At 34.2% G+C, this 25,435-nt stretch overlaps 1 protein-coding gene across 4 annotated transcripts in view; it reads right to left on the bottom strand.

The window, feature by feature from the left end:
* Positions 1-9,070: 9,070 nt before the first annotated feature.
* The window catches only part of TSC22D2 (TSC22 domain family member 2), a 50,019-nt gene continuing 33,654 nt past the window's right edge, over positions 9,071-25,435 (bottom strand). For 2 of the 4 annotated variants that reach the window (XM_063105450.1, XM_063105459.1), the window contains 2 exons: positions 11,660-11,711; positions 9,071-10,676 (listed from right to left, as the gene is read on the bottom strand). In XM_063105450.1, the coding sequence (XP_062961520.1) occupies positions 10,416-10,676; positions 11,660-11,711 (313 nt within the window). In that variant the 3' untranslated portion in view covers positions 9,071-10,415. The remainder of the gene's footprint in view (positions 10,677-11,659; positions 11,712-25,435) is intronic. The other 2 variants (XR_010024223.1, XR_010024220.1) reach the window with 1 other exon arrangement.

Raw genomic sequence — 25,435 nt, 5'->3', positions numbered from 1 at the left:
GGAAATACTACACCAAGTGGGAGTGGGCAGAGATTTTTGAACAAGACTACAAAGGCACAGGCAACTAAAGCAAAAATATACCAATGGGACTACATCAAACTAAAAAGCTTCTGCACATTAACAGACACAATCAGCAAAGTGAAGAGACAACCTACGGAATGGGAGAAAGTGTTTGCAAACTACACATCAGATAAGGAGCTAATATCCAGAATGCATAAGGAAGTCAAACAACTCAACAGCAAAAACAAACATACACAAACAAAAACCAAAAAAATCCCCCAAACAAATAACCCAATTAAAAAATGGGCAGAGGACCTGAGCAGACATTTCTCAAAAGAAGACATACAAATGGCCAACAGGCACATGAAAAAATGCTCAACATCACTACTGATCAGGGAAATGCAAATTAAAACAATAATGTGATATCATTTTATTCCAGTTAGAATAGCTATTATCAAAGAGACAGAAAATAACAAATGCTGGTGAGGATGTGGAGAAAAGGGAACTCTCCTTCATGAATGGTGGGAATGTAAATTGGTGCAGCCATTGTGGAAAATGGTATGGAGGTTCCTCAGAGAACTAAAAATTGAACTATCTTAAGACCCAGCAATCCCACTACTGGGCATACACCCAATGGAATATATCAAAGAGACACCTGTACTCCCATATTTATTCTAACAGTATTCACAATAGCCATGAGAAGGAATCAACCTAAATGCCATCAATGGATGAATGGATAAAAAACTGTGGTATATACACAATGGAATACTATTCAGCTATTTGAAAAAATGAAATACTCTCATTTGCAGCAACATAGATGGAACTGGAGAACATCATGTTAAGTGAAGTAAGCCAGGGACAGAAAGACAAATACTTCATGATCTCATTCATATGTGTAATCTTAAAAAAAAAGTAGAAGTAGAGTGTAGAATAATGGTGATGGAGTTTGGATGTGTCGTCCCCTCCAAAACTCATGTGGAAATTTGATCCCCAATGTGGCAGTGTTGGAAACTGATTGAGTCATGGGGGCGGATCCCTTATGAATGGATTAATGCTCTCCCTGGGGGGAGGGGGGGTTTAATGAGTGAGTTCTCACTCTGTTAGTTCCCATGAGAGCTTGTTGTTTATAGGACCCTGGCACTTCCTTTCTGTCTTTCTTGCTTCCTCTCGCCATGTGATCTGCTTGTACCCACTGGCTGCTGCCACTTTCTGCCATGAGTGAAGCAGCCTGAGGACTGTGCCAGATGCAGCTGTCCCAGAATCGTAAGCCAAATATACCTCTTTTCTTTATAAATTACCCAGTCTCAGGTAATTCTGTTATAGCAACACAAAATGGACTAAAACAAATGGTTTTCAGGGTACTGGGGGGAGTGGAAGGGGTGGATTAACATATACAAAGCTATGCTGCCTGCCCTAAGTAAATCAATGTACAGTATATGCATGTGTTGAAACAACACACTGTATTGTGTTGTTCCACAAATATGTGCAAAGAAGTGTTAAAAAAAGAAACTCAGTAAGTCTTCCTCATTCACTCCTTATTTATTTATTTTCATTTCTTTCTAGGTATTCAACTCATTATTTTGAAAACTGGGAAGTAAAAGAAAAGAATTAAGCCCTGATTTTCTTATATGAACTGTACCACAGGGTAACTGAACAATTGATGAGAGAAAGTTTCTCTTTGGACAAGTATCTCACTAATGAGTGAGAAGGAATAACAGAATTAATAAACTAATGGGTATAGGCAATGACTATCAATGCTGTCAACATCACAAAATAGAGACAACCAGACATTATGAGATGGAACTACTGTATACACCACGACTTATGAATTAATCTTGACAAAATATGAGCCCAAATCTGATTAAGCTTCTAGATCTAATTAACTTACAGGAAACACAAGAGACAGAGGATTTTACAGGACTGTAACAACCCATTGCAATATATGAACTTTATTGTGATCCAGATTCAAAGAAATACACTATAAAAAATTTAAGACAATTGGGGAAATGTGGACACTGACTAGATTTTTAGTGATATTATCAAGGAGTTATTCCTAATTTTGAGGTGGGATAATGGTATCGTGGTTATATATAAATACATATATTTAAAATCCTTATCTTTTAGAGATAGATGGATAAAGTCTATGATATCTTGGATGTCCTTCAAAATAATCCAGAGGATCATGGGGGAAAGGACTGGGAGTGTAAATAAGATTGGTCATGAATAGATAATTGTTTAAGCCCGATGATAGGAACATGGGAGTTCATTACACTGTTTACTTTTGTGTCTGACTGAAAATTTCTACAACAAAATTGTCAGGTAATCACTGGAAGAGTGAACATGGAATGTACAGCTTCCCAACCATAAGAGAGGTAAAAAATGAATAAGAAAATAGTCAATTGAACAAAAGCCAGGAAAGGGGGAAAAGGAAGGACAGGGACTTAGCATTTTGAGGAGAAAACACAAAATAAGATGGCAGAACTATGTCCAAATATGCAGTAATGATAATAAATGGGAATGGATTAAATTCATCTATTAAAAGATGGATTGGGTTAAAAAATTTAAAATTCAGCTATATACTTTTTATAAAGGAAATTCCTAAAAAAATGAAAAGGAGGAAAATGAAGAGATAGAAGACTCCTAGAATAAACAAATGTTAATAAATAGAAATTAGGTAAAACAGTTCAACAAGAACTGAAACATATGGGATGAAATTAGCAACAAAGTGACCATCAGTTATCTTGATAAGAACAGTTTCAGTGGCACATTGTGATGAGCAGTGAACGGAAGGGGAGGAAGTGGAAAAGAAGAGGAGGTGGCAGAAGAAGCAAGTGTAGGGAACATATTTCCAGTTAGGGGAGGAGGGTGATTTATTGATCTATCATTTATTTATTAAGCCTGTAGAAATATTGATGTGAAGAAGCTAGCAGAGAGAATGAAGTAGAAGAAACGGGGGAGAGATGGGAAAATATTTCTGGGGAGGGGATAAGGCTGAAAGATGTTGAGACCCAGGGCACCAGAGGAAACGTTAGCAGCAGACGAGAAGAAAATTTTATTTTATTCTAATTTATTAATGTCATTACACAAACAATACATGAATGCATATTCAAACATATCAAACATTACAGTTAAAGCTAATGCACGCCACCAAGATACTGTTAACGGTTTGGTTAGTATCCTTCCAGACCTTCTCTAATATAATTATATAATACACAAATACTTACATTAGTACACTATACAGTATTTGTGTGTGTGAATGTGTGTGGCACATGTTTTAACATTAATGGTATCATATGTATCACATGTATTGTCCTTTTTTTCCCCCCAAATTTTATAAAACTTAACATTGTGTCCTAGAGATCTTTCCACATCAGTACACGTAGGACTCTCTCATTCTTTTTCATTGATACCCAGCATTTTAGAATGTATCCATATTCCATCCTCTTTATGGGTATTTTTGCTTTTCTAATTTTATACTATTACAGGCAAAGGTACAATCGACATTATTGCACAAGCTATTTTGTGAACACCTGTGTTTCTTTAGGGTATATATTAAAAATGGGAATTGCTGGGTCACAGGGTATGTGAATTTTAAATTGTAGTGGATACTGCTCAATTGCCTTTAAAAACGGCCATGACAATTTGTCTGCTCACCAGCAGTGTAGGATTCCTGTTTTCCCACACCCTTACCAGCTCTTGATTTATATATATTTTTAATATTTGCCAGTTGGATCTGAGATAGTTTCTTATGTTTTAAGTGTGTTTTCCTTATTTTACTGAGGTTGAGCATCTCTTCATAACCTATTTGTAAAACTTTTTGTTTATGTGTGTTTTCACAGAGACAGGGTATATACAAGCTTTCAATTTCTAAAAAGGATATGCGACCAAAAAGTAGAAGACTCACTGCTAGTCTAGCTGGCACTAATTTATGTGAGAGATCCAAATTTATTTTTTTCCCAAATGGTCATGCTGTCCCAACAGTATTTGTTGAATAATTCATTCTTTTCCTACTGATTTGAAATGTCACTTTTACCATTTACTCAATATATATTTGTGTTCATTTCTGGATTCTCAGATCTATCAGAGATTTATTTTTGGTATCAGACACCTGAGTTGTCATTAACTTGGTTCATTGAACGGTAGCTGATTTTTCAGCCAAACAATGAGTGTGCTGCTTATGAGACAATAGACAATATAATTCATGACACATAAATCCTATTCTAGTTAAGTCTGATTCAAATTAGTTCCATTATCTACAAACTTAGAGTATTAAAAAATGTGTAAACTTCTTTCTCAGATTAATTCCTCTTTTTGAGGGGATACCTCACAGGCTCAGTGTCAAGATGGGAGGCTTTTCACCAATTCCCTTCTTTCTAAAAGTATTATTGGATGTTAAAGGGTTTTGGTGATTTAAAGTTGTTTTCTGGCAATGTCAGTGTTTCACATGGAATGACAATATTACTGTTGATTTATACGAAACTTTCATTTAACAAGTGACCTGAAGTTCACAAACTATGGATGACATGTACTCTGAATAAACAATTTGGCACTTCAGCTTTTACTTTTACAGTGGACTGTGAGCTCCTTGGAGGGCACAAATTATGTCCCATTGATCTTTCTATCCCCAAACATCTAGCATAGGGTGTAGCATCTAAACTGAAACAGAACTGAATTACATTTAAATATTGTTTCTATAAAATAATTTTTTTTTCTCAAAAACTTCACTTTTGGGGCTTTACAAAGTTCTACATATTTTTCTGTGCATGCAAATCTGCCACCTGATCAAGCAATATATATTTATATATTTTACTTTTCAGTAAGAAAACTACAATTAGACACTGACCTGATATTCTTTCATGCCCAAGTGTGGGGAAAATGTTCCCTTGCTGTCCGTGGACTTCCTCAGGTATGATTTATCTATAGATGCGTTGCTTGCCTGTGAAATGATGGCAAGAGCTGTGATCTGGAAAACATTTCGGATTGCCGGAGTACTTTACAGTCGTTATATGGAAATATCGCAGGCATGCAAAAGAATGAAACAAGCAGGTGGCCTCGACTTCCTTTATGGGAAAGTTACAGTGTGGCATTTAATGTGTTATAAAATGCAATTATTTGTATGATCCAAGTTAGCACACCTTTTCCTTCCCTCCTTCAAAGGGATTACTATGGTTTCTGTGGGCAATGTCTTCGTCAACTTAGATAGTTTGGACCCATGACATTAGATGGTGGGAAAATTCCCCTAAACTGCCTAATCTGTCAGTTTCCCTAGTTAGAAGGAAGAAAAATAATGCTAACTCACCATCCAGATATGTTCAACAAATTTAATGACCAACTGGACTGTGCTAGTGCAAAATACAAGCTTCTTACTTTGCCCTCACCAATCCCGATAGGCTTATTTTTCTTATTTGATGATTCCATTAAGAAAAAGCAAGAGCAAGGATGTCTATAAACTTTAACTTGCTTTGTGTAATGCCTCAGTTAACATTTTTCATTTGTAAACACAGCATTTCATACCAATTGCACTCCACAAAGGAAATAATTACAATAGCACTTGTGTAGTAATCCTTCCACCTATAAAGGTAATACATGCATTTAAAGAACCTATCTGGCTATAGAAATTGTGACTTGGTATAGAGATATATGAGACAGGGACATATTCTGAAATGTCAAAAAGGGGTAAATACATCATTAAATAATAAACTATTAGTATTGCTAGAAAATAGAAAGATGGATTATTATAAGGCTTGAGGCAGAAGGTGGGAGAAAGGTCCAGTTTTGCACAGGCAGGGGACTTACAGAGAAGAAGCCTGCTGAATTGATTTATGTTACAGAATGAAAGGCTAAAGCCTAGCAAAACCTATTCTAAGTTGGGTTGTCAGTACCTGCCATGGGGCCAGAACCATTATTATCCTTTCCAGGGAGCAAGAAATAGCTTTTAGGAAAAGGCTTTGGAATCATGCTAATCCTAGCTACCATAAAAAGATTAAATTTAGTTTTTTAGGGCTGAATTTACAGAGGCATAAAGGGACTGCAAACGCTCTATTCCCTCCCTAGTCTTGTTAAATTCTTGAAATTCCTTTAACAGGAAACAAAGACTTTCATTTCATAGAGATACAGGAGTACTTCAAAAAGTTTGTGGAAAAGGAGAATTAAAAGATAATATGAATCTTTCCATGAACTTTTGAAGACCACTCATATATGGTTGCATGAAGGAAAAGACCACCCAGACTTTCCAGGATGAGTTGGGACTCTTTGATCTTTCCTTAGAGAGGAAAGAAAACAGGACACCTGTTCTTGGAAATGGAATATTCATCGTGGAAGAAACAATGGCACAGAAAGACCCAAGAGAAACTTCACTTGTGAGCTTCACAAAATTGCCTACGAAGTTTTTGCCTTTTCAGCACTTTTTTTCTGGATTATTGTTGTCTTTCCTAAGTTATTTCTCAGCCTTGTTTTAGCTCCCCAATCTACCTCTCATCTGCCATGGAATTGTGCACAATATCCAGCACAATTTGTGAATGACATCCAACTGCTTAAAATCCTTCAGTAAATTATTTTTGCTTTCTGAATAGATGCCAAACTACTAAGGTCAGTGGGGCAGTCATTGCCTGCCTGTCTTCAGAGAAATTCTGTGAGCTGCCCTAAGGAGCCTTGTTTATGCTCTCCTTTAAGCCTTTGATTTTTGTGCTTTAGAATGCTCTTCCCCTTGGCTAACAATTCTTGTTGTGACTTTCAAGACTCAAGTGTCTCCTCCTTGAGAAACCTACCTACAAAGCCACACCTGACTGTATACATAAGTATTTCTTATTGCACTCTATTGGCTGGCTTACCTATATCCTCAAACTGTGAAATCTTGAGGCCTGGGCTTTGTCCCTTTAAAAGGACTGTTGAAGAGAACAGAGTCTTGTCACAAAGTGCCTGCCACTGAGATGTAAAGCTTCCTTTAAAAATATGACTTCAGATCATCTTAAAAATGAGTCCAGAGTATTAGCTGATATTTTATTTCTGGTTCTAAAAGATAAATATCCATGAAGAACAGAGGTATTCTGGTTACTTTAATCTTACACTCAAGATGATTTTTTTTAAAAAGGTGCAAGTTACTAGGATTTGAAACTTGGAAAAATATCATCTCTGACCTGTGAAAATTATGAACAGCAGCAGTTGTGATCACCAACTGGGGGCTTGATAGTAAAGCAGTCTTATTTCAATACTTCTACTTTGCTCCTCTGGACATTAGAAATAGAATTGGAAAAATCCAGCCACTCTTAACATTCAAGTTAAAGTAACTGTGTATTTAATACCTCCCACCTGCTACTTTTTGTGTAAGCTGTGAGATCACACTGAAACTACATAAAATAAACTTTCTTTGGGGAAGTTAGGTTTGAGTTGTAGACATATTACCATATCAGAAAATTTTCTACCTATGATTTCCTGGTTGGCCAAATTAAACCAACAGAAAGCTTATGTGGCACCTTGGTCTATGGGTATTGCAATGAGAAAAAGATAGACGGCATCCTGTAAGGCTGTGTCCCCAAACTGTGATCTCAACCAGTTAATATTCCAGCTCTTTGGAGCAGAAGACCCTAAATCTCCAAGGTAAAGCTGAAAGTTACTTAAGATCCTAATGTTTCCTATTACAATATATCTGATGCCAAAATGTGTAATATCTTTCCTGCTTTTAAGTTTGTTGCTGACTTTGGAGTGGGGGTGTGCCTCATGGGAGTGGTTTGGATGGAACGGTTTCTTTCCATAGCTTTTCTTTAGGGGAAGGGGGGTGTGTATGGGGAATTTGTGTTCTAAGGGGGAGGGGGTAATGGGAGAGGACAGGCACTACAGTAATTTTGTGTTTTTGAACACTGCACCATAAGTTGCGTACTTTCTCATGTCATTAAACTGAAAAGTTTATTAATCTTTAAGGCTCTTAATACATATTGCCAAATTACCTTCTAGAAGTACACAGGAAAGCCCGCCTTTCTACATTAAGTCCTGATACTTAAAAGACACATAACAATTTGTTAGTAATATTAATTTGCATTTCTTAGGTTACTAGAGGTTGAACCTTTAGAAACTTTAGAAGCTTTATTTCTTCTGTGAACTATCCATGTTTTTTCTCCTTTTCTATTGTTCTTTAAAAACGTAGAAATAGTAATAGTTGCTGTTAGTTACCATTTTAACCTTAACATATTAACCACTTCCTTAGTGACTATTACTTTTTCTATCCCCAGAATCAAAATTTATCTCTTATTTTCACAAAAAGCCCAACCCTTTCTAATACTAGTTTTTCTTCACATGTATTACGTCACTGTATTAGCACAGGAGGAGCATACCACCGAACCTCTTGGTTAACATTCCAACAGCAGAGTTGCACATTCTATCTCACCTATGTGGCTCTACTTAGAATCTTACTCCATCTACATAGCTTTCTTACTCATGTCTACGTACTTAGTTCCTTTATTTCTAATGTTATTAGCATTAAAATTTTGTTCACTGAATATATTCTGCAGCACTAGAATATAAAATATTTGGTAATCCCATGTACACCCCGATTTTATGCCTCTTGTTTGTGGCTAATCTCATGAAGATTTTATTTCATATAGATAAAGAACACTTACTTACCCTCTTTTAACATGGAGAGCTAACTACTGGTTCTCAACTCCTGATTTGCTAGCTTGCTACAGATACACCACAACGTGTTAATTTCTACAGGCACCTTTCTGAATTCAAGTAAGAGTTTTGGTAGACAAGGATTTTCTATTTAAGTATCATTAACATAATATGAACACTGAGTACAAATATTGCTCACCATTCTTGCATTCTTTAAATTTTTACTTTGAAAATTTAAGAACTATCATTAAGTCATTAATAACATAGCTCTTCATTTAAAGAACTGTTGAAAATACAAATCTAGTCAAATTTTGAACACATAAAGAGCCAAATATTTCAACAAAACTGCAGTTTAATTTCAGAAAATGTGTTAAAATATATATTTATACATCAACTTCTGACATACACTTAATGTGTTAGTATACACAAAATGATGCTTTTTCTTGAAACTGTATTTATGAAATGTACATTTTAATTTAAATACTCAGTATACACTGCACTTAATCTGCATGTTGCATTTATTAAATACATTAAAATCTGCAATGTAACAAAACGTTTTCTGCATATGAAATTCAAAACACCATTTTAAATGAAAAGATGGCTCACTTTTTTTTTTTTTTATACAACTAGTGTATTGTACACTAGCTCAGCTCCACCATACTACCTGTTCGTTCTTTTTTATTTGACATTGTTCACAGACTAGTACATATTACAATAAGAGTGCTGGATAAAAATATGAGGTACGAAAGTGGTTCAAAGATTATAGGTCATGCAGATCATGCTAGACAGCAAAGAAAATTGTGACCGAGAAAACACTAAATAAAAATACATAAAGAATGTGCATTATATATTAAAAAAACAAACAAACAAAAAAACCCCAAAAACCACAACAACTCCATTACACAGCTTTGCTTCTTTGGTTACAAAGTAGGTTGAACAATTTCACAGCTTTTTATTCCCACCCGAAAAAAAAGTCATACGAAATGTTGAAAAGCAGAGGAATTGTGGCAATTTCTCTATTAGAAAGTAGAAACAAATGAACAAAGTTTTCTTCATCAAAATAGCCCAATTATTTATTATATCACAATAACTGGTGACTACCTGTACAGTTGCACTATGTTCTTCATACTTACACTATACAAAATTTACATTCAAGCTGGGTCTTTACTACTAAAAATAAATACCAAAGGTAAATTGCCATTAGTGTTAGAAATATGCCAGGATTCTCTTGTTCAATTATTGCCTAAACATTTTATCTATTAAATGCAATCCTGTCTTTCAATTCCTTTACTGATAATTATAATTATTCAAAAAAAATTTAAAAAATTCTGTGACATTGTTCATGTACATTATGAAAATAGCAGCCCTGTAATAAATAAAACACAAATAAATGAAAACTTATGTAGGCAAATGTTACTGATATTGAAAGAAAAGTGGCTCTTTAGATGAACTGTTATTTATAATGTGATAGGAAGGCTCAGGGTAAATCCATGGGTAGTAGGAAACATGGGAGAGCCACCAAAACTCTTTAAAGACCCTACTCATGTGCACCAGGTAAAATGCAGACTTTGCTCACTTTAATAAACCCCATCTGTTATTCTCCTTGTGTACTGATGATATAGAACTGGACAACAACAGCACTGCATGACATCTCAGAGGAAAAGCTCTTGTAGAATGATTGTCTAATACTGAAAAGGCCAAACACACAACTGAAGCATGGCTACTTGCTTTCGTATAAAGTGGAAAGAACACCAGTGGCACACAAGGATAGATTGCTTTCAGTTTTTTTCTTAATGAGGCTTAAGAAAGCTTTATGCTGAGGAGACATTCGGCTGCTGTGGAGGTTGCGTTGGCTGCGGAGGCTGTGCTATCACTGCTTGCTGTTGAGAAGTGCTACCGGGATTGGCCTGTTGGGCTGGGAGTTGGGATAACTGATCATTGTTTGAAAGAGATTTTAACAGTGCATTTTCTCGTTCAAGTAAAGAGTTTCTTTCAACTAATTCTTTTATTTGTTCCTTTAGAACTTCCACTTCTTCTCTTACTGCATACATCAAATGGCTTTTCACCAGATCCTGTAAAAAATAAAATTGGGAATGTCAAAAGGAGTGAAAGGGAAAGGTGAAGCTATTTGGTGCTAGCCTTCTTGGTGCCTTACAAACACCAAGTGTTTCTATATTAGTTTTCCTGGTCTTGCTTTTAATGGTTCTGCTACATCTTAGGAGATGGGGTGAAAAGAATACAGTTCCTAACTAGAGCAGCAAGCCCAAGATTTTCTTTTCAAAGTTTGGAATGATTTTCAAAAATACTAGCTCCCTAACTTGTCAATTATAAGATTAGAATTTAAAAAAAAAAAAGGTTAAAATCAATGATTAGATGTCACATTAAGAGAACAAAGCAATAAATATTCCAGTGGAAAGCTGTTTGATATTAAACTAATCATAGTATAGCTTTAGAGATAAAGTGACCTGTAATTTCCAACTTTTAAATCTTAGGATTTATTTTTTAATAGTTTGAGACTAACAGTCTTTATTTATAGCTTATAGGCAGTTTTACTAAACGAGTAAAAATATTTTGTATAATATGTACAGAATATCTTTAAGGAAACAAAAAATTTATGGCAATAGCAGAATCAGAACCAAAACCAAGCCTATTTATTAAAGTTCAGTAAAACTGGCTGTGAAAGACCAAAGGATGACCAAGATTTCCAGTTGAAGTTTTCACTTTTATATTCTTTTGTCCCTAAACTGTTTTCAATGTTGAAATATTTTGGGAATGTGTTACATTTAATTATGTATGCCCCTCCCCCCCAAATGACCCTATATCAATGTTAATGCATGAAATGTGAAATGTTCAAATGGGAGAAATATTTACTCAATTGGTATTTCCAGACATAAAATTCCCAATGTCCTAGCATCTGCAAGTAAATTTCATCAAAAAATATAATTTCGTCATCTCTGATTTAAAGAAATTAGGTGTCTGTGTTCTAGAACTGATAAAAATCAAGTGCATACAACCAACAATCTATGAAACAAAAGGACTATAAACTTTTACTTACCATTGCTTGTTCTATTTTGTTGTCAATGGCTACACCACCTCCCCCAGATGCACTGGAAAAAATTAGAATATTTCATTAAATTATTCTAAAAAACCAAACCTCCCTTCCAACTCTTAAAATAATGTGAAAGACATTTGTGCTTTACTTAAAATCAAATACAGTAATATCAAATTGTTTATTAAGTCTATTCTCACAATTTCAGTAGAGCTCTCATTTTTAAAATGAGGGTTTTGGTAAACAGATGACTTCTAAAAATCCTTTGTAGTTCCAATGTTTTTAATTTGCCTAAGATATATATATGCTACTTTAAAAGTAACTTTAAATTCTACTTAGGATTTCTCAATTCAGTGGTCTTAAAAGGATATATTTTGAAAGAGCAGTGCCCTCTCTATCTCTCTCAAACTTTTCATTAACCAACTATATATTCTAACTGGCTTTCATGTGGAAATCCCAGTGATTCCTTACTGTATTAAAATTCAGATGATGGGACGGGTCAGTTACTCACGGTGTTATAACACCAAGGTCGAGGGTTTGGATCCCCTTACTGGCCAGCCATCAAAAAAAATAATAGTGATAAAAAAAATTCACACAATGAATTTTCTTCTATAAATTTTATATTTTAACATCTGGTTTAAAAATTTTTAGAACTGGCTTGTAAAAATGATTCAGACGGCTTTTGGGCAGGGTTGGTTAACAAGGAACTCAACATTTTAGCAGACCAGCATGCTTTGACTGTAGGTTACATGCTGGCAAAAATCACCTAATAAGGTATGTGGTTTAGACCAGTTTTTCCTGGAAATAATTGAAAGCAGTCTAGCCAGTAAGTACACCCCAAGTTCAAATATCACCTTAGCATTTGTATGACAATGACACAGAAGGTTGAATAATTGTCCTCTTCAGTGATTTATATTCTTCCATGTACTTAAAAAGTAAGAGTAGCAAGAATCTATATCCTCTTGATATTTTTGTAAATTTTAAAAAAGTTACTAGTTTTTAAAAAAATTACTCTTGTAAAGAAAAATTTGATATTTTAATCTACTTTATTAATACAAAAAGAGATTTTTAAGATAACTTTTATATAAAATGTTACTAAATATTCTTCATAAAGTATACCCCATCTGAGAAGATTTTGGTGCTAAAATACCTAAAGATTATTTTACTTTAGTGTGGACCCTTAATGTTCTATCAGACTGAGGTTCAGATATACCCTGTTTGATGTAGTTATGCCTTTTATATTGTAATACAAGTAGACCTGGTTATAATCGTAGTTCTGCTACTCACTGCCTGTGTGACCATCAGCATACCACCTATTTAACTTCCCTGGACCTATAAAATGAAGGGGTTTCCGTTAATGCCTCAATGGACTTCCCACTTTTAAATCCTTGAAACTCAATCAATACATCAAAAACACTACGTCTGTTTATTTGTGCATTAACCATATCGATTACCATAATATGTTCTTTCTTGCTGCTGCCATTTCTAAGATGAAAAGGAGATCTGTTTACCTAATATCTGGAAAGGATATATATAGACCATTAGTAAATACTTTATACATGTTGGGCTTTAAATACTTGTAGAAAGCTGTGCAAAGCAAAGTATGACTATATGTAACTATAAACTACAGAACTGCATAAATCATGTGGCTTTAGTGTAAAGTTCACTGCCAGATACTATGTAAATATATACCTGTAGATATATCCACCACAAATATCAACCCCAATTTGGCAAAAAAGATAGTGATAGGTATTTAGATTAGTTTGCTTGAGATTCCTAGATTATACTTTCTATATTTTTATGTCAAGTAAAGAGTGAATTTCTTTAAAAGTCATTTCATGACAAATACATTCAACTCCTTCAACACGTCTGCTTTAAACGGAACACCTTAGCTGCTAACTTTAATAGTTTTAAATACTAACAAGCAGTCAGGAGAAAGAAAAAACCCTTAAAAAGTGTTTATTGCTTCATTTTATTTGATAATTAAAATCAGTCAGCCAGTTTCGAAATCATTGCTGTAGCTAAGTAATAATAACTGGCATACTATTCCTTGAATGCTGATCTAACAAACTCTTGTGCTGACTAAGGCCTTTTTTACAGCAGCAACAGAGAAAACAGGTTTGCAAGGTATAAACGGATCATGTTGAAGATATGTATCCCTTAAAAGCTACTGATATTTCAACTTCGTTGAGCATTGTACTTTAACAGAATTAAATCATTCAGAGACACAATAACTATCACTACGGTGACCTTTGACTATTTTGCAAGCTGTTTTTCAAGAATTCCATAACCTACTGCAGTGGTCTCAAACTTTGCTACGCACTAGTGCCATCTGGAGGTCTTTTTAAAACACGGATTGTTAGGCTCTACCTTGGAGTTTCTGATTTAGTAAGTATAAGGATGGGGCCCAGGAATCTGCATTTCCAGCAAGTTCTCAGATGATGCTGATTCTGCTGTCCGATCACTGGCTTACAGAGATGAAAGTTATAGGAGAAAGAATTTAAAAAATCTAATTATATTTTAAAAACTTCTTTTGCCTGGTATACAAAATTCTTCATGACCTTGACTTCTGCATTATATGGTCTCTTTTCCTCTAAAACTCCGTCTGATCTTATGTAACTATTTGTAGCCTGTGGAACATATGCTCTCTCAGGTTTCCTTGGCTTTGCAAACTGCTCCCTCATCTGGAAATGCTCACAGTTCCAATGCTTCTGGCTATCTTTCACTTATTCCTTAAGATGCTCCAGTGTCATCTCTTCTATGATGCCTTCTGATTTCCTAAGGTAGAGCCAATTACTCCATCTTTCCTATGATCCACCAATCTTCACAAACTTTTTATAGTGCAGGAAGGCAGAATACCAAATTCTGGCTCCTTGATATACTCAACTGTGTAAACTCTGGGAAATTATTTAAACTTTTTAGACTTCAGTTTTTTCATTTAAAATAAGGATTATATGTCCTTATTCATAAAACTCCTGTGAGGATTAAGTGAGTTTTAAATACATGTCATAGTACCTGGCACACTGAGCACTCAATACATGACAGTAATTACTTTCATTATTGTAATAACCACTGTTGATCCTATTAGACTGAGCTCTTTGAGGAAGGTTCCATATCATCTTCACCTCTGTAAAGTGAACACAGTGCTTGGCACAAAGGAACTCAAATGCATACTGATAGTAATTAGATGTGAAACAATTAATGGTTCGTACTAGGAAGCAATTACAATTTTTTGAGCTCAGATAATCAGTAGTTCTCTAAGTACAGTCCCAACCAGAAGTATCAGCATCACCTGGGAACTTGTCAGAAATGTAAATATTTGGACCCACACAAGACCTACCGAATTAGATATTCTTGGGGTGGTGCCAGGTAATCTAGTTTAATAAACCCTCCAATGATTCTGATAGAAACTAAAGTTTGAGAACCACTGCTTTAAATAGCCAGATTTACAATTTACAATAAAGATACCAATATGGTAGTCTTGAGCAAATAAGGGTATTCTATTTCAAGATCGCAGAACATGGTTTACAAATACTGTTTCAATGAGGGTAACAAGATGTTTTCTACTGTATTCAAAGTCAACATAATGTTACGGCTCTCATTTAAAATGAGAAAGAACAACTGAAGTAGAATAAATTATTTTCCTTCAGGTTTGCTTCCTTCACCTAATGTTATAGTATTATACCTTGTTTTCTTTTTTATTATTGCATTCACTGCATTATATTTTGATGGGTTACCTGTTTCTGAACTTAAGCTCCCTAAGGGAAGGCTTCCTGTCTTTCTTTTTTGTATTATCAGTATAAAGTATACAGATCTGGTTACAATCAGGTACTGCATAATAGTGGTAGTATGAATAAATTATATACTTCAGATTAAGTCAATTTTAAACCAAGTGTTATAATTACTGCCGTGGAAGCATGGGAAAAATGAAGAGCTTAGAATCTTCCTTTTTAAACTGTTACGGTAAATAATAAGTGCTAAATAAAATCAAAGGATAATTTTTAAAAAGAAAGAAACTTTCTGTTTACTACAGGTCACTCTTTTAGAATAAAATCAAACCTTGATTGGCATTTACAGATGAATTAAAAATTGTGGATATAGAATGAATAGATAGAAATTTAGAACTGTGGAAAGAAAGCAAAAATGACTATATTATTTTCTATATGATAAATTTTTATTTACTGGAATTGCCACCCCTAAAGAGCAAAATGAGCTTGAATTTAGTGTTTAAATAAAGCCAATTACAAAACACATTCACAGGAAAAGTAAAACTTAAAGTATCAATGCTACAGTAAGATGGCTTGGCTTTCCGTACTGTTCATCTTTTAATTCATTCTACCTGGCTCCACACCACAACTTTTCCTCCCAGGTCTCCTTATTCTTATCACAAGAGATTACTTGCAACCTCACCATGGAGAAAAGAGGCCAGATAAGAATCTCCAACTTCACAAGGGAAAAATCAGTGAGGCAAAGGTAATCTAACCTGATCTCACATTAAAAAAAAAAAAACTGTATGAGAAATCTTTTTTCTTTATCTGTAGTGATGTGGATAGAGGCATCATGGCTACTGTCTAAAACAAAATTAGTGCAAATTTCTTCTCTTTTTCAAAGTGGACACATTCTGACAACTTTGTCTTTCTTCTGTCCTCCCCTTTACCTAAATGCTAATTTACAAAGCAATAGGTAGAGAAAAAGAACACTTAATGACTGTCCAATTTATGACAGGTAACACACATTATCTTAGTCTTTACAACAAGCCTCAGCAATATTCTCATTTTACAGTTTAGGAAACTGAGGACAAGTAACTTGCTCAAAGACACAATATTAGGAAAAGAATTCAAACCTAGACCTAATGTCAAAATACATGCTTTCTCTTCCATAACAGTAAGACGGTCAAAGAAAGAAAGCAACTATTTATAATGAGCTAAAATAAATCCAGAGTTGTGTATATTATGAAGAATGTTTTAACTAAGTACCAAATGTTAGTTATGAAACCACAAGCACGGATCCAAAGATTAAACTATGTCCATGATATGCCATTTATCTTATCTAGCACATTCCTAGTAGAGGTTCAGCTCTGAGAATAAGGGAGGTAACTTCTTGGAAAAGGCACTTGCTCAGTGATCTTTAGACAGCCAGTATAGTTTACCTATTCACTAAGAACTAAAATGTTCTTTTGGTTTGTTAGAAAGCTAAAGATATCTTAAAATTATATGCATCTATAAGTAGAATACTGTTTAAAAAAAAATTACCTTGCTTTTACTCCAAGACCCTTCTAATTTTCTGTGTTGAGTCACAATCACAATTATAAACCCACTAAAGGAACTCCCCGAGTTACAGAATCAGATCTTTTGTAATAAGAACTCTTTTGAGTTGGTAAATCTAATATACTTCATGCTAAAGTCCCCTTCCCCAAATTAGGTAAAACTGATTTTTTGTAAACTCACAAGTAGAAGGAAGCTACAATCTTTCCTGGAGGTCAGTCCTCAGCGTTCATATACTGTTTCCAGTCAATCATCTACCACCTTCATTAACCTTACCCTCACTTCCCAAAATAAGCACTATAAGACCACTGTTACTACTAAAATGCACTAATTCTAACTTGAGTAACATTTTGCCTGTCCTCTAAAAAATGTGTTGCTTTAGAAAGAAAATTAAGAAAATATAAATCACTGATTGCAAAAGAATGACCTAATAAATCCATAGTTCAACAAGCCCGTGAAGGCTGAATATAATTTTAAAAATCTACCACTCTTTTATGAGAGGACTAAACACATATTTACTGCTTACCAGTTAAGAGCAAATGATTCTCTTTTCAAAAAAGCCTAAATAGGTAAAATTCATGTAGACTCTGGCCAAATGCAAACCTCTATGGTTAAGATTAAAATATTAGACGAAGATTTTAAAGCTATTATTCATCCTGAGCAAGCACAGAAAATGGCTACTTCCAAAACCATAATTATTTTCTCAAATAACCAGCCTTACAATGGTGTGATGAAAGCTTTTTACCAACGAACTGTTAAAAACCTGGCTAAATATAAACATGATTGCTATTTATTATTAGCACCTTCTACAAAAATTTTGCTCACCAATGCTCTCTGCATATTTTACATTCACTTAGTTAATTTTAGATCAAATTCCTAGCCAGAAAAATATGTTTGAAAAGAGGAAGAAAAGATATATGCTGGGGATTGTACCAACGTCCATTTCCTGGGTTTTATATTGTACTATTAGTACAATATAAAACACAGAAGATGTTATCATTGGGGGAAACTAGGTGAAGGGTACATAGGACCTCCCTGTACTTTCCTTTCTGTTTTTTGTAATTTCTTGTGAATCTATAATTATTTCAAAATAAACATTAAAAAAAAAAAAAGACATAGGGGCTGGCTGTTTAGCTCAGTTGGTTAGAGCATGGTGCTGATAAAACCAAGGTCCAGGTTTGATCTCTGTACCAGCCAGCTGCCAAAAAAATAAACGAAACTAAAATTAAAATTAGAAAAAGATACATATGTATGGTAAAAAAATAAATTCAGACAGTATACATAAAAAAGTATGCAATCAATACAAAGTCCCTCTCCTACCTCAGACCCTCTTTGTTCCAAGTCAACAGTATCATTTGTATTAAGAACTTTTAAAAAGGAAGAATTTCTTTAATACTTTCAAGTGTGGGATGCCTAACTGTATGTCTGAAAATATAGAAAAATCAAAAACTTCTTCAATAATTTCCCTAAAATATAAAGTACTTCTAGAAATCAGTAAGACCAGAAGCCCCGTAGAAAAATGGGGAAAATTCAAATTGACAGTTCACAAGAAAGACATGAAAAAATACTCAACATCTCAATCATAATAAAAATACTGATTAAACTATAATGAAATACCATTTTCCAACAGAGACTTCTCTCCTTCTCCCTCTTTTATTTATTCTCTTTGAGCCAGCAATCCCACACCTGGGAATTTATCCTACAGATATTTTATATACATAGGAAATAATGTATTTACAAGGCTACTTGTAACAGCACTGTCTATAACAGAAAGGCTTCTATCAATAGGAAACTGGTCAAATAAATCATTGTATAGACACCCATTCAATTGAATAGTATGCATTTATAAAAAACCACCAAGATGCTTTTCTATATATTGAAATGGGAACAATGCACCCTGGAGATCTTTAAAAGTAAAAGTACAGATGTGTACACAATATATTATTATTACATAAAGGGGGATAATATATATTGCATTTGCTTGTATATACATAAACTGTGAAATGGTACACACATAAAGAAAGTACTTATTTGATTGGGAGGGCAGGCAGATGGGGACAGAGATGGAAGCAAGACTACTTTCAGTACACTTTGGAAACTACTGAAAAACACATTCCAAAATGAAAATGACTCATGAAGGAGTTATTACCCTGCACAGTGTGAACTCAAGACATGAACAAATGGCAGACAGGAAAAGTTACAACAGGAGACAGGAGAAGGAAGAAAACAGGGAAGATGTGCCAACTCCACTTTCTCTAGGAAATATTTCATTCTGCAAGATAAGGATATATTCAGCATACAAAACAACAATGAACCAAAGTGATATTTGTAAATTGTATAATTCATTTCTTTGGTTTAGGGTGAATTGTAACCACCTAAGAATATGGTATAAATAATGTACTCCCAGTACAGCTATTTCTGTTTATTCAAAGTAAATCTTGATTCAGTAAATGGTAAAAATTTGTGGTAAACCTCTATGATACATTAGGCTACAAAAAACTTACACAATAAAAATGTTACATTAAAAATGCATTCCAGGACTTGCCAGTTAGCTCAGCTGGTTAGAACGCCACCTTGTAACACCAAAGTCAAGGGTTTGGATCCCCTTACCAGCCAGCCTCCGAAAAATAAAAATAAAAATGCATTCCAGAGAAGGTACAGAAAAGATTACATTACCTTCTTTTTCCAGATCTCTTTACATTTCCATGTTAAGGTATTTGGGGGGGATTTTAGTATTTGCTAGTAAAATTCTGAGGTTGATTTTTCTTGTGAAGCTACTCTAAGACTTAATTTAAAAACTAGCTGAACTAAAATTCGTTCTATTAAAACATTCAAAACGGAAGACATAAAAATTTAGTCTGGAAAAATTGAAGACTGATACAAAAGTGAAAATGCAAAGCAATTTCACTTTTACAATCCAAATATTCCAAATAAACTAAGGAAGTTTACTATCCTATTATTTCAAGTAAAGTACTTAAATGTTATAAGAAAATGAAATCATATCTACTTAAGATAAATGAGTTTATGTACTAACTAGTTATTCCTTATTAAACTAACATTAAGCAAGGTTTGACAGGATGAACTTTATTTCCTTCCTCTGAGTCAGACTGAAATAAGAAAGGGTGTGAGAAAGGGGTAGGAGGAGGGTAGCATTTTCCCCAGTGTTGGAGTGCTTACATTTAGATCAGGCTCTCTTGGAAGAGATTTCATTGTATGTTTACACAGAAGAAACTAAGTAATTTCATGACAGCATATTACTGGGGAATGAAGGATTCATATCAAGGAATTTAAGTCCAAACTAAACATTTGACACTATAGTGCTAGCAACTTTAAATTATTTCCTGGCGACTGGTAAAATAGAACATGACTGACAATTACCTAGACTTAGATGTACATTGTTACCTCAGTAAGGACTCTCTTAAAAAGTACAAAATTTAAATACAAAAGAAGATTAAATCCAAGAAAAATTCTAAATATGAATTAAGATATTAAAAACACATAAGATTCCTTCTCCACTTCTGCTGCTTCACTTAACTAAGCTTTAACAGATGCGTGCAAGCGTGCACACAATACGTGTTCAAATGATTTCAGCTGGGTTAGGAAAAGGATTAAAAATTAAGAAAAAGCCTTCTGGAGAAAGGACTATGTTTAACAGCCATTTTATAGTAAGTGCTACTTACATGGGAAATTTTCATGATGTAATTATATGAAAATGAACAAAACTGAAGAAAGAACATAATAGAAAAGATTGTCGAGGGAAATAAACACAAAAATGTAAAACTTTAATATTAGTGTTCATTTCAGAAACCAATAAGTTTTTGCCCAGCAGTGGAACATAAATGTATTTCAAAAAGTTCACGGAAAAATAGAATTGAAAGATAGTATGAATTTTTCTGTGAACTTTTTGAAGTACCCCTGTATTACAAAAACAACCTTAATTTTTATCCCATGAGTGAAAGAAAAAAAAAAACAAAACAAAAAACCTTATTGATACAGCTAAATCATCTAACATTTCTAAAATTCAGAATTCTTCATAAATGACACAAAAATGCCCCGTCCCCCAAAATCAGTAACTAGCTTACTAACAAAGGGACTTTTCATTTATTTCTAATCTTAACCCTTACATCCCCCTCTCAAACGTCTGCTCAAATTTTATTTTATTATTACTTTTTTTAAAATTAGATTTCAATTTTATTTTCTTTTTGTCTGCTCAAATTTTAAATTAGATATCTTTAACTCCTGGAGACCCTCCATGGTTTACTCCCACTCTATTTGCTCATACTCTTTTCTCACTGTCTGAATACGTCTGTGGAAACTCTACCATTCTTTTACAGTTTTCAGCTTAAATGTTTTCTATTCTGTAAAGACTTCTCTAATCCTTTCAGAAGTAACAGTATTACTATATAGTGAGCCATGCTCCACACTACCCTTACGGCACTAACCACATATGCTGTGTTTAACTTAAGTCTATCTCCTACAGGACAAAAGTCTTATGTGCTATACATACAAAATCTTCCACAAGGCTAGTAGCCATCTATTAAAGAATACATGTGCTGTAGAAGTCTGGACTCACAAACTGTATACTTGGAATTTGAGTCCTAAGTATGTCACTTGCCTCTCTGACACAAGCCTCTTTCTCTAGCTAGAAAATGAAGCAGCTGTATTAGATCATCTCCAACTCCATTTCCTGCACTTAATGGAAAAACTGATTCTCTACACAGCAGTCCTTGGTATCTAGTGAACGTGGATAATACTATCATTTTAACTACAGTCAAAACAAATAATTGAGGAAATATTCCTTAATCTCATTCTGCATTTTCAGTCTGAAGCTAAACTTGCCATTTGTTCTCACTGCCTAATATCTAATACACATTTAGGTAATATCCAAATCCTTTGGAGGAAATAGGTTATAAATCCCGAACAAACTTCACCTCTTATTTCCTATATAGCCAAATCTTAGTAACATTTACTTTTCTAGATGACACTTTTGTAAAAAATGACAAATTCCACTCTGTGTTCTCTACACAATGGTCAACATCTAAATAATACTTGTTAGAAGAATATGAAATTGGGCAGTATCCATCACTGGGAAGACCAGTGGATCACTATGTGTTATAGCTTGACCTCTCCTCAATTTGCTGTGTCCTGAGGCAAATTACTCTCATTGGGGTTTTTTCCTTCATCAATTAGTTTCAGACTTTTATGGAACTTAGTGTAAGTACTTGAATATTGTGGGTTTTTTTTTTTTTTTTTGGTGAATGGGATGTGAAAAGGAAAGATAGTAATATAAGATAGGTCCTAGAAAAAAGCAAGGGGGAAGCAGGAATAGTAGGATACTGAAAAATGCTTGGTCACAGGCATGAAAACTTATTGTATATACATATTGTACATAGTATAAAACAAAATAGTTTTTACAACTGAAGCACAATCAATCAGTGAAAGATCAGAGAGATGATAAGGGAAAGGGATTCATCTACAACAAAGAAAATGCCAAAGATGATTGGAATTTCTAGCATGGAGTAATTAGGAGTCAGGAGATGAGTAGAATGTCTCAGGAAGATGGCCAGATTTTGGGGTGATGAAGGTGGGGTGAGGAGTGAGTGGTAAAGGAATCTGGGAATAAAGATAAGAACAATGAGAAATTTAAATTTCACTTGGGATTGCTGAATTTTGAGACAGAGGTATCTAGAACTCTAGAGTAATCTCCAGCCCAGAAGTCTATATTTGAGAGTTCTCAAGATGTGGTAGAGTGGCTCAAACTGTAGGAGAAAATAAACTCAAACAGTGAGAAAACAAGTGGGGCCAAAATACTGGAGAACACCAACATATGGACAGATATGGAAGAAGATGGGCTTGGGAAGAAACTACCCTTCTTAGGAATGCTGCTTTCATCAAATGGCCTCAAGCATTCTTGTCTTTCTCAAGTACTACTTTCTGTTTAGCCATTCTTGAACAAATCTTCTCAATCTCATTTCCACAGTAAGGTTTAGCCAAAGTGAAAATGAGATTATCTCCTTGTACACCAAAGGCCAAATACTAGTGAAGAGCACAGATAATTTTTGCTTATTTTATAACTAATCTTTTCATTTATGCCCATTTCTTGATGGTGCAGGGATGTTATTTAAAATAGCTTTAAAATAAAGGCATAATTCTATGGACAACACATGCACAGTAAAATTATATTAGATTAGCCATTAGGATTACATGACCAAAATCTAGCTTTTGTTCCTAGGTTACTAATTTTTCTTTGCTACCTGTGTCCCTTCCTAATCTGTACCCAAAGCTCAGGGATAGAAAAAACTGAAAGGTTGTCAAGGGACTGTTTCAAAATAAGGCTAATAAACTCAGAATAAAAGAATATCATAAGGTTTTTAAAGAAACAGTTGCTTGATTCTAACTTAGACTAAAGGGACAGCACCAAGCATGGTCATTACCCCTTAATGAAATGAACAGAATACTGTATTGGGGGAAAAATCTGGTCCTTATTTTACTTTTGATAAATCAATAAATGTTTCGCATTTAAGATGCTTAAAAAATTTATATGGCTTTTGTTTGAGCAAAAAATTAAATTCTTCATCTTCAACAAATATAAAGGCAGTAATGAGAATAAAAGCCCTGAAGAGTTAAAGCTGTCTAGGTTATCAGTTCACTATCACTTAGCTTAAGTCCCTTTTGCTCTCTACTTTATGATGGGGTCAGACATTCTGGGGGCTAAAACAGCTTACCTTTCAGCAGTTGCTTAAGCAAAAAGCTGAATTCTCAAAGAATAATAAAGTGGTTTAAGAGCACAGGCTTTAGAATTAGAGAAGCTGATTTTAAATCCAAATTCTACCATTGTACTAGTGGGGTGATCCTAGCAAGTAAACATACTTAACCCAGTTTCATCACCTGTAAAATGGGGTCACAGTTGTTCCTATCTTAAAGGATTGCTGCAAAGATTATGTGAGACTGTTTACAATAGTAAACACTTAAGAAAAAAATTAGTTCAGATCAATTTGGACTTTGACACTTTATAAGGTCTACTTTTCATAGTGTATCTTAAATTACAAATTAAAGTTCCTTAGGCAGTGAGGTATAAATAAAATCAATTATGATTAATATTAGGAAACAGGTTTTATATTTATGTCTCACCCCAGAAAATGAAACAATCCTAGTTATGCCTTAATATATTAGGCCAATGAAATATAACTGAATTAATTTAATTCAACATAAAAATTTCCAAACTAAAAATATCGCAGGACTTCCTTTAGTGTTATGTGAAATTCCAATATTACTAAAAGCAAATAAAAGCAGTAGGATAAAGTACTGCTTTGTTTTTAAACCGTGTGTTACCCTAGTTAAGAATAACTGCTTTATAATTACCTAATTCAAAAAGAAATTCTGGTGTAGAACAAGGAAAAAAATAAAATAGCACTACTATAAAACCTGAAGGGTCATAAGGATTTCTTTTACTCAAGCAGAACTGTATTCAAATAGACACACTTTCAGTGACAAAAAGTTTTTAATGGATAGCAACATTTTTTCATTTAAATCTAAATCCATGTCCATGAATTCCTCTAGGCAATAACAATTCTATAATTTAGACATGGTGAATGACAGAGTTTTACAAGAGTTTATACACATCAGTTTGTGTAAAATTTTTTATGATGATGATGAATTCTAGACTTGTACCATGACCTGAAATTTGGTAAATCAATCTAGATTCCAAAGATAAGACTGTCACTGGAGATGGGATGCCTCACCTATGTTCTCTATAGCCCTTTTCTTGCTAACAGGCTCTGCCCCACTGATTCTCCCATAATTACGTTTTTGTTGTCTTTATAGAATACGCTTCTCTCTTGATTTAAACCTTAAATGCAGAAACTGTCTATCTCAAGGATCTACTTATTACAACACTCTGCACATAATTTACATTAAACATATTACTTGAAAAAGATGAAATACAACTTATAGTATTTAATATATTATCTACTATAAGTTCAGCATGAACTGATGTTATGTTGGGCTTTTCATGCCAGGAAAAAGACCTATGAAATTAACCAGCAATTTAAACTATTAGAAATTAATTAGAAGGGACACAGTAAAAATGGGCAGATCTTGAACATTTTTTTCTCCCTAATAAAGATAGCTTAAACAAAAAGCCAATAAACCTTTTTATTTTTTATTTTTATTTTTTTGTCCTTTTGTGACCGGTAAGGGGATCGCAACCCTTGGCTTGGTGTCGCCCGCACCGCGCTCAGCCAGTGAGCGCACCGGCCATCCCTATGTAGGATCTGAACCTGCGCGGCGGGAGCGCCGCTCTCTCCCGAGTGCGCCACGTGGTCGGCCCCCAATAAACCTTTTTTGACATTCACTGTGTCTGGTTGTTACTTACTGAGAAAGGAAGTATTGCAGTTTCTACATGATATAGGCAACTGAAGTAAACAGAAAAATTGTTAGTTTGAGGAATAGAACAGAGTTAGAGCTCTATGGGTTTTTAGGTTTTTGCTACCAAAATTATGCCAGTGAAACTTAGCTC

This window comes from Cynocephalus volans, chromosome 1 (genome assembly GCF_027409185.1).
Source record: "Cynocephalus volans isolate mCynVol1 chromosome 1, mCynVol1.pri, whole genome shotgun sequence".
In the NCBI taxonomy this organism is placed as follows: Eukaryota; Metazoa; Chordata; class Mammalia; order Dermoptera; family Cynocephalidae; genus Cynocephalus; species Cynocephalus volans.
This window is presented reverse-complemented; position numbering and strand designations above follow the sequence as displayed.